This window comes from Neomonachus schauinslandi, chromosome 1 (genome assembly GCF_002201575.2).
Source record: "Neomonachus schauinslandi chromosome 1, ASM220157v2, whole genome shotgun sequence".
In the NCBI taxonomy this organism is placed as follows: domain Eukaryota; kingdom Metazoa; phylum Chordata; class Mammalia; order Carnivora; family Phocidae; genus Neomonachus; species Neomonachus schauinslandi.
This window is the reverse complement of record NC_058403.1, coordinates 121,414,471-121,424,700: the sequence shown is the minus strand read 5'-3', so window position 1 is coordinate 121,424,700 and position 10,230 is coordinate 121,414,471. Positions and strand designations below refer to the sequence as shown.

The 10,230-nt window shown below is 52.5% G+C and overlaps 1 protein-coding gene across 1 annotated transcript in view; it reads right to left on the bottom strand.

Annotated features, from left to right (window-relative positions):
- Positions 1 to 3,006: 3,006 nt before the first annotated feature.
- DZIP1L (DAZ interacting zinc finger protein 1 like) overlaps positions 3,007 to 10,230 on the bottom strand; it is a 39,764-nt gene continuing 32,540 nt past the window's right edge. The window contains exons 13-16 of the mRNA XM_021678756.1: positions 7,647 to 7,863; positions 7,009 to 7,199; positions 5,531 to 5,670; positions 3,007 to 3,911 (exon numbers count right to left, since the gene is read on the bottom strand). Of these exons, the coding sequence (XP_021534431.1) occupies positions 3,750 to 3,911; positions 5,531 to 5,670; positions 7,009 to 7,199; positions 7,647 to 7,863 (710 nt within the window). The 3' untranslated portion in view covers positions 3,007 to 3,749. The remainder of the gene's footprint in view (positions 3,912 to 5,530; positions 5,671 to 7,008; positions 7,200 to 7,646; positions 7,864 to 10,230) is intronic.

The window sequence follows — 10,230 nt, the reverse complement described above, 5'->3', positions numbered from 1 at the left end:
GTTTCTATTGAGAACTGCTCTATGTCTCAGTGACTAGTCGTACAATGACTGTAATAGTTGCACTTTTCACTGCTGTGAGGCTCAACCAGTGAATATTCATGAGCACCTTGGACCAGTGCCTGGCACATAACATGGCTTTCATTATTATGTTGGTCCAGCAACCTCACTTCTAAGTATTTATCCTAAGGAAATCTTAATTAAGTGCACAAAGATATATTTATGCATTTGTTTATCACTTCATGATTTAGCAAAGGCCAAAAGTGGAAATGGCTGGTTAAATAAATTTTTGCAATCTTTACCTTATAATACTATGGGCCCATTAAATATAATTATGTTGATACATATGTACTGATGTGAGCACATTTATATTCTGTTTTGGAGAAGGGAAATCAAGCTACAGAAGAATAAATATAGTGGAACCCTAGGAAGGAGACATATGTGTTTTTTTAATCAGAGCATGTATAGCTAGATATTAACGGTGGTTGACTCTGGATTTGGGGGTTACTCAAATTTATTTTTCTTTTTTGATTATATGTGTCTTCCAATTTTTCTACATCAATCTCATTGTTGGTATAATTTTTAAATAATTTAATATGTTACATATTGTGATGGTTAATCTCAGTCAATTTGAGCTAAGGGATGCTCAAATAGCTGGTAAAACATTCTTTGTGGATGTGTCTCTCAGGATGTTTCTGGAAGAGATGAGCATTTGAATCAGTAGACTGAGTGAAGAAGATCCATCCTCCCCAATGTGGGTGGGCATCATCCAATCCATTGGGGACCAGAATAGAACCAAAAGGCAGAAGAAGGATGAGTTAGCTCTCTCTCCTTGAGCTGAGACATTTGTCTTCTCCTGCCCTCGGACATCGGAGCTTCTGCTTTTGGGACCTTTGGACACCAGGCGCTTTCCTTGTTCTCCAGCCTGTAGATGGCAGATCCTGGGACTTCTCTGCCTCCATAACCATATCAGCTAATTCCTACCATAAATCCCCTCTTTATACCTATATCCATACCTATATCCTGCTGCTCTGTTTCTCTGGAGAACCCTGATTAATACACATATGTTCCAAAGTTCTTATAAATTTTGCCATTCTAAAATGTATTTGAAAGTGGGAAGGGATAAGCAGCATAGAAATATAAAACTAATGTTAGTCTCCAAAGTAGATAGAAAAACATTCAGAAACATATAACTTCATAGTGAACATTCAGGTACAGAGTCATTCTCGTTGGTAATTATCACGTGTGTGTGTGTGTGTGTGTGCACCTACAAACACATGTGCACACACATCTATTTCATTTGGGTTCCCCCGAGAGCAAAGCCTGAGGCAAGGATTTGGGAACAGGTTCATTTATTTCAGAGTTGCTCCCAAGAAGCGGAAGTGAGAGTGAAAAAAATGAAACAGCGGGGAGAAAAACCAATAAGAGGCGCACTAATAGGGAGTAACTGCTTCAAGCAACTGGGATTCACTCCCACTGGGGACTCTCTGAGAAACTGTGGGATAAACCTCAGAACTGTCCCACCAATGCACAGGCAGGCTGGAGCAATTGCTCAACAACTCCCCTCCCACCTGGGTTGCGGGCTGCCATGGTAGGGTCAGCTCCCCCGCACCTCGGGGCTGTACCTGCAAATAGACTGCGCAGCCTCCCACAACATCAGAGACAACCCTGGGGCCAAAAAGCAGAGACCCCACAGTGCACGTGCGACGTGGGGGGACTGGCACCCAACATGTGCTCAGGGATGCAGGAGACCCGGATGTGGTGGGGCGGAGACCCGAATGTGGTGCCACAGTCTTTTATATCTCCCTTGCCCAAACCCAGCAAATAGGAAACCAAGACTTTGTTGGGAGAATCCTGGGAGGGGAATGAACCCACCACACTTCCCACTCACTGCCCCTTCCCCTCCTCACACACTCACCGGGATCATCGCTACACAGGTCCTCAGCTGTTCAAAGGTGTGAGAAACACAAAGGGAATTTACCCCCCAGCCGGCCAGGGCTGCACCAGCCCCAAGTCCCACATCATGCCCTTCATAAGCTGTGCTCTGGCCTCACTGAACAGCCTGGTACCACGGTCCCCCAAGCCTCCCCCCTCGCCCCACCCCCAGATACGCTTTGCCCTCTGCAGTGCCTTTCCTCCCTTGCTTCCCTTGGTTCCAATCCCACCAGAACTTCTGGGCCTGGCAAGGTGTCAGGACCCAGAGGTCAAAAGAAGCCTGGACGGAGGGCTGGGGAGGGCAAGAGACCCCAGGTGTGGGGAGAGAGATGGAGCAAGATGGGGGGTGAGCTGAGTTCCTAACGGCTGAGGGTGGGTGTTGGGGACATGCATTTATCACACTATTCCTGAAACCTGTGACCAGAGGGGACCCATTGCAGCAGCAGACTAGTAAGTACAGCGGCAACTTCTTACCTGCCCTCTTTCAGTTTGCCTTTCCATTTCCCTGACTCTCCTCCTGCGAAGAGGGCTTTGAGGCTTGCCCTCCTGTCTCCCTGTTAAGCCCTGTCCTTGCTGCATCCTCGAAGTCTCAGTCATTGTCTTTGCTGCACAACAAACGGGCAGATGGACCTGGGTTCCTCTGTGTGTGAAGCTTGGAGGCCCAAGGCTGGGCCTCCTTTCAGGCAAGAAACTGCTGTTCGACTCTGAGGAATAAAGTAGGCTGACAGGGTGGGGGCACTAGAGCCCAGCCCTTTCTCCCCAACAGGGGGACTCTGCGCTCCACAGCCCCCACTGGGCTGACAGAGATATCAGCCCTGCCAGGCAATCTGGGGGCTCCCTCTCCGCTCCCAGTGGTGGGACCTGCACCGCTCTCTGAGGGCTCTCCCTGCCGATCCTGCTTCCTCCGCCTTCAGCCCAACAAACCTCTGGCACTCCTAACTCCATCTTGGCAACTGCATCCCAGTGGACCTCACCTGACACAACAGAGGTGCACTCGCTTCACCCCACTGTGCCCCTGCTGACGCTCCAAAAATAATGAATACACACAAGCTATAACCATTGTGCTGTATTTAAATATTCACATATAATAAATTAAGCTTTTCACATGAAAAAAAATACAGTGGTTGCATATATAACCTAATTTTGGAGATGATATCAAAAATTAAATTTGTGGGCCTTTGAGCACGAGGCCCCAGCTAGGTGGCTCTCCCTCCCTCCTGCCCCTGAGCAAGCACAACCAGACATCAGCTCTGAGACTCTCAGGATCACCCCGGACTGCACGGGGTGGCCCATGCTATGCTCCCATAGCACCCTAATCTCTGTCACTAGATTACTACCCTGTACTTCTGCCCCTGTCACCTCTGCCAGCACCCCGATTCGGCAAGGAGAGGAGGACCTGGCGCAGAGCAAGCACTCAGTAAATGACTTTGGAGAATCACTGAATGGCTGACTGAGGCATGTGTCCCCAAAAAGACACCATGCAAGGTAAAGACTCGTCTACACACTGTTCCTACAGATTTACAAAATGCCAGTGAATAAAGATCAAGGGGCTCCTTCAGGCTGGAGTGAACATGGAGGTGGAAAAGGAAACTGCTCATTATAACCCTTTCTCAAGCCATGGGACCCAGGAGCACCCAGCCAGGCACCCCTGGTACTCTGGAGCAGGACCCCTCACAGGCAGAAGAAATTATATCCACCTTCTGCTCTGCTTCTCTCCAAAGGAGAAGATCTCTTAGTTACTGGCCAAGACAAGAGGCCCAGCAGCCTCATCTGTTCGGGGAGCCCTGAGCTGGCCTCAGCCAGGCTCTGGGGCAGGATCACCAACCAGTGACCCTGGATCGGCCAGGGCTCCACGGACTGGTGCCAAACTTCTCCGGCGGCTTTGAGCGAGACAGAGGCTTCGGTTTTTCTCTCTGGCCCAGGTCCTGGGGGAGATCCTCCAAGGAAGAGATCTCCAAGTCACTCTCATCATCAGAAAGCTGCAGGGAGGGAAGGGGGAGAAGAAGATACATTCTGACAAGGGAGGATGAAAATGCAGGACAGACATGGGGGCGAAATGCAGGTTTGGAAGCAGGAGGGACACACTCCTTCTCCTGTTTTTTCCCGTTTCCCTGTCTTTGAAGACCTGATTCAGAGACCCAGGGTCAGAGTGATTTTAAATGCTCCTGAAATCCCAAAGGCCAAACCAAGGCAAGCTCTTTGAAAAGGCTTACGGCAAATCAGGTTGCTCTTGTAATTTAAACTTTGTCCAGATTTTTTATTTCCCCACACTGATGGAGCTGGAGTCAGCCATTAGGAACTGGAGTCAAAGGCCAGAGCGTTGACTTTTCTGCATTCCTGAGCTGAATGCAGCCCGGGCTAACGAGCACCTCCCGCCCCCTCCAGACAGCTTCTCCGGGGCCTGGTAAACACCCTGACTCGAGGAGTGGCAGAGGAGCTCCAGAGCACCAGGGACTCTCAGCCTGGAAAGTGGCTGGGCTACAGCCAACGGGAGAGCCCAGAGCCAAGGGCCCAGGCAAGCCCTGCACCACAGTCCCCACTCCAGAGCTCTGTGCCCTCCTGGCACTGAGGGCCATCTGGGCTTTGATAGGAACATCCTATACATTTTCTCCCAGAGTGCAAGGCCGAGCAGCCAGAACCACCCCAGGGCCCAGGGCAGCAGGCTCCAAGCAGTGCCTCAACCTGCTTCTGGGATACTGGCACGCTTTCCCAATATAGGAGAAGGGACAAACACTTTTTTAATCATTTGGACTCACTACTCACAAACACACACAGGCTGCATAAGAAACCGAACACATTATGTAATAAGAGTATGTTCCCGTAAGAACCAAAAAGTGCCCACTATTCCTGGTCATCCCAGGAGGCGCCTTTTCAACTGAGAAAGGTGAGACACGAATGTGAAGTAACGAGAGCTCCGAACGTTTCTGCCTAAGCAAGTAACGGGCACGCGGGAGTTGTGCCCTGGCCGGAGGCAGTGAGGAGAGGGTCCTACTGGTAATGGTCGCCGAGGCTGAGTCTCTGAGCTCTAAGTCTGATGGCAGCTAGGGCCTCAGAGAGGCAAGGCCACCAAGACATTCTTAGCGATGAGGAATGCCCTGAATATTTAGAACAAAGGTATCTAAATATTCCCATTATATGCTGTCGCCTAGTCTGATGTGCTGTGGGATGCCACTCCAACACCCCACCCTCAGGTGCACACAGCCTGGAGTTGGGGTCTGGAGCGGAGTGAAGGAAGGGGACGGGGCCCATGGTGGGCTGAAGCAGAGCCAGAAGAGAGTAGCTACTGCAAGCAGCCAGGCACAGAACCAGGTCCAGGCTCCGTCAGAGGCGGGAAATGGGAGCATGAGTGACCAGGAGAAAACGACCTACTGAGCAGCTGCTTGTATAATGAACCGAAAGGCTTTTTAACATCAACGAGGATACAAACAAGAAGTGGCCATCCGTCCCCCTGTGCAGGGGCAGAAGAGACAGTGAGGTCACCCACAGTATCCCACTAAGGCCAAGGCTGACACTCACTAGACCCCACCTCAGGGCCCCAACACCTGGAGTTGGCTCCGCTGGAAATGGCGGAGCAACCTCCAAGAGTCCTACACCCTACCTGAGGCTTCCTTCCTGGCACGGCAGCCCTCTGCGGCCCAGCGCTGGGCATTAAGAACAGACTGACCCCTCCAGCAGGCTTCTTCACTGGAGTCTCTAGCTGCTTCTCAAGGTTTTTGACCAGTGACTGCACCAGTGTTCCTGGAAGGCAACCAGAGGAAAAATTCCAGAGGATGAATGCCTCATCCTTGTAGGTCATGACCAGGCTCTGGTGTGGGTAGAGGGAGTGTGGAGAAGGGTCAGGAGGAAGAAGGAAGGGCAGCCGCAAAGAAGAGGAGCAAGGACAGAGAGAAGGACCGGGCCAATGTGTACTGGTGAAAAGAGCCTCTGACCATCCTAAAAATATAACTTCACTTAACGACATGGCTACAGACAGAGGCTTAGGAAGCTGTTCTTCCCCCTTAATGGGAGGCAGAGGCAGAACCTCTGCTCAGTTGGTATATGAAAAGCAAGACTAACATGCAAACACGGCCTCCTTCAACATCTTCACTGAGAAGAAATATCATAAATATAAATTATCACAGAGGGACCGAGGGCCAGACAGGCTTTCTGCAAACTCCATGCAGGAAGGGGGCTAAGCAGGGACATAGACTGTCAACAGACTCCTGGTGACATGTTAAACCACGATGGATGTCCAGGCCTCAGCAACGGCCAGGAAGCAGGGAGCTAACCACCGCCTCTTAGGATTCAAATGTCTGAGGGCCTGAGCAGATGTCTGGGGTTACAACAGCCCTTGGTTCATTGATTCATTCAAGAATTGTTTGTTAAGGGGCGCCTGGGTGGCTCAGTCAGTTAAGCGTCCAACTCTTGATTTAGGCTCAGCTTGTGATCTCAGGATCATGAGATCAAGCCCTGAGTCAGGCTCCGTGCTCAGCACGGAGATTCTCTCTCCCTCTGCCCCTCCCCCTGTTCACATGGGTGCGCTCTCTCAAATAAATAAGTAAATAAATAAAATCTTAAGAAAAAAAGAATTGTTTGCTAAGGGCCACTATGTACCAGGCACCATGTTCCTCACCCCTCATTGTCTTGTCCGGATACCTCATTTTACAGCGAAGGAACCGAAACCCCTCACTCAAGCACAAGCAGGTAGCAAGTGACAGAGCCCAAACTGTATCAGAGGACCCCTGACTCCTGCTTCCAACTCCTTTCCACCCTATCGCCCCACCTGGCGGCTATCAGTACCTGGTTCTGGTGGATTCTGATGGACTGGCAGGCTTAGAACGAGCGAGTGAGCTCCTCCAACCTCCAAGAGTTAAGCAGTTTGATGTGACAAAACAAGGGGCAAAATAAACCTCCCTCAGATTCTTCCTTCTGATATCTCTGCGATCCCAGGAAAATATCCGATGGGAGGGAGGGTCATTCTCTCCGAGTCACAATGAGTTGCCAAATCAGAAAACCCAAAGAAAATCACAGGGTATTTCCAGAACTAGAGAAATCTGGGCTGGAGAAGGGCTGCCCCAGTGGTCCCAGATCACTCACCTGAGGAAGCCAGCCCACCTGAGCCTTTGTCAGGGGGCCGGGCACTCCCCTCTGAGCTCTCGGTGTCAGACCAGTCCCAGTCATCCTCTGGCCGGGGCCCCATCCTGGAAGGACCTTTTGGGGGCTGGAGAGATGTCCGCTGCACTGAATGTCCCTCCTCCGAGTCCTCTTCAGAACTGAACGGGGGTGTACTGTCACGGAGGGCAAGAAATGAGGCCTCTATGGACCAGAAACACTTTAAAAGCCAAACTTCCCCACCTGCAAGTGTGTTTGGTTTGCCCCCAAGCCAGCCCTGCTCCTTCCCTGGGCCCAGGTGACAGCCAGGAGTCATCCTGGAGCATGGCAGCCGTACCAGCAACTCTGTTAGAAGATGGGGACCGAACCCTTCCGGTGCAGCAACTAGGGCTTAAGGAAGAAACGGGGAAGGAAAGGGTAGGTTTGTCCTGGCTGGGAGCAAAGGACCCTGGTCTCTTTGTGAGGGCTTGGGAGGGACCCCACCTGAGGTTGGCTTCTGTCTGTTGACTTCTGCCCCGGGCCCTCACTTGTCCGCAGAAGCCTGCAGGAGGCCCGGACGAGGGCTGCCTGAGGCTGGGAGCCACTGCCTCAGACCCAGTGGGAGTGCAGAGTCCGAGGCTCACCTCAGCCCAGGCCCTGGGGCAGCAGGGGTGCCAGAGGGTCCATGTGCTCTGGGACGTGGAGCAGGGGTGGGCACATGAGCCAGGCCAGGGCCATGGCTGCCGCGGCTCTGAAGAGTCGTCGTGGGTGGCTCTGCCAGCTTGGATGGCAACGCCACATGCAGGGTCCTGGCCTTTGGCTGGGCCTCTTTGATGACCAGTGGGTTCTGCTGGGTTTTGACTAGAAACACAGATAGGAATAAGTTCCAGGGCATGACCATCTGGGCCCTCGAGCCTGAAGAAGACGTAGAGAGAGGTCCCGGCACACTAGAAATGGACAAGCCACTCTGTCACTCTATACGGTAATAGCCACAGCCAGTATAGTCCTTGCCGCCACCCCAGGTGTCCTGCTGCTGGCCAGACCCGGGGTCGGGACCCCCCACAGTTCTATCGGAGACCAGGAGAGCCGCTGGGGTTCCAGGGTCATGTCATCGTCCCCGGAGTCCCATGGGAGTCGGCAGGTCTGAAGAGGGGCCCAGCTTGTCTGCAGCTTCACTCTCCCGGTGCAGTTTTAGGGGCTGATCACACCAAGAGCACCTACCCTCTCTACCCCCCAGGCTGCAGCTGCAGGAGTGCCGGCAACCTTGCAGGAAGGCCCTCCTGCCACCAGAGGTCGCCACAGGACCACATGGGCCATCCTCATCCACCACTGTCCTGAACCCTCCATGGCAGGAGTGCTAAAGGCAGGCCAGCAGACCCAGCGCCTCCCTCTTCCGATTGCATCAAGCCCCATTGCGGGGGTGAGGGGGTGGGTCCAGGATCAACAATATTTTTATGGAAAGAGAAGAGAAGTGCATTGCAGGGGATCAGAGTAAGTACTGTTCCATGAAACTCTCACATGTGTGGACTGTGTTTCTTACTGTAGTTCAAGATAGAAAATGTCTGAAATACACTGCTCTCAGAGAATGCTTTTATACAGAAGAGGATCTTCTAGGAAGGGCAGACTGAAGGGAAGGGGAAGGCAGACAAACTGGCTGAGGGAGAGTAACAACAGCAGCTAGTTACTGCACACAGACAACAAGCTAAGCCCTCTACCTACAGCACTCACCGAACCCCGAGCCCTTAGGACAGTGTCGTTCTCCCTGCTTTACAGAGGCTGCGGGAGATCCAGGGACTCAAACAGGGCCCCCAATTCCATGGAAGGAAGTGGTAAGTGCAAACCCAGGTCATCGGCCCCCCCAAATCTAGGGCTCTTGCCACTCACGGCCTTGCTTCATCCCACAGCTTTGCCCCAAAACAAAAAGAGGCACCATCGAGGCAGAGATCAGAGGTGGGCATTCACACAGCACTCATGGGACCCAGAAAACGAGCATGTGGGCGTAGAGCTGGAAAGAGAGGTCTACAAAATGCTGTGAAAACAGTGCTCATCTCACACCTCCGAGACATGCCCTGGGGAAGGCAGAGCCCCAGGACCGGGGAAGGGGAGCTAGGCAAGGGGGTGGTTCTCACTCCCGGCTTTCTGACCACAGGAACAAGGGCTAGACGGGAGGGGGCACCTGGAGGAGCAAGGTACCTTTCCTCTTTTGGAAGCCTGTCCTCAGAAGATGCTTTTGTTTCTCTTCCCTGCCTCCCTGTCCCCTCTCCTCTGAGTCCACAGCCCCCCCTTCACCCCGCCCCTGTGCTTGGTCCCATCACACCTCCTAGTCCGGGCTGGCTTCCCAGCTGAGGTGGCAAGCCTTCGCACAGATGAGCCTCAGCAGATTTTAAAATTACTGTTTCCTATACCAACTAAAATCATCTCTCATACCGCCAGAGAATGTGGTCCACACTCTGGAAAATTCCTCAGCATGAAGAGTTCAGGTTGGGTCTGCCTGGACACGAGGAGATAAGAGAATCGATATCCCTCTGGCCACATATGAGGGAAAGGAGCTACAACATCGTTCCGCACGAACAGCTTCAGACCCCCTGAAGCCTTCCCCAGAGCCCCTAATTTCAGTAGCCCAGTGGATATGGGAATCCTCCAGAAATGGGGGGCTCTCAAACCTAGGAACACAAGTTCCCTTGTTTTCTCAGTTCCTTGAGGACAGAGCCTGGATGGTCCTCACCCACATGCTTGAATCCTCCCCAAGAACCACTAGGCCTGTCCTTGTCACAACCCCCAGGGGCAAAGCAGGGGCTGTGACCTGGCCCAAGGAACCACGGTCCTCGCTCTGAGGATGTGTCAGCAGGCAGAACTCGCCCAGCTTCTCACGCCCTCCCGCAGCTCCTGAGCAGAGTTTTCATTTGATTCATATTTGCCTCCACCTGCAGCCCCAATGCTCTTAGGCCTTGGGCCTTGTCCCAGCACTGACATGCCCCACTTCAGAGCCAGAAACAGAGTGGGCTACTCTCTGTTGGAGCAAAGTCCAATTTGTGGTCAAAGCAAGTAAAGCAGTGCAGAGCTAAGCTTCTAAGTGGGGCAGCAAACTCAAGGCTGATCACAGACCCTAACTCTGGCTCTCCTCCAACTTCCCTGGGTGACTCTGGGGCCCACGCCTAGATTCTGGTTCCCCCAAGAGAGGACTTTTAGACTCAGTCATCTGTGAGGATGCTATCAACTCGCCCTTGA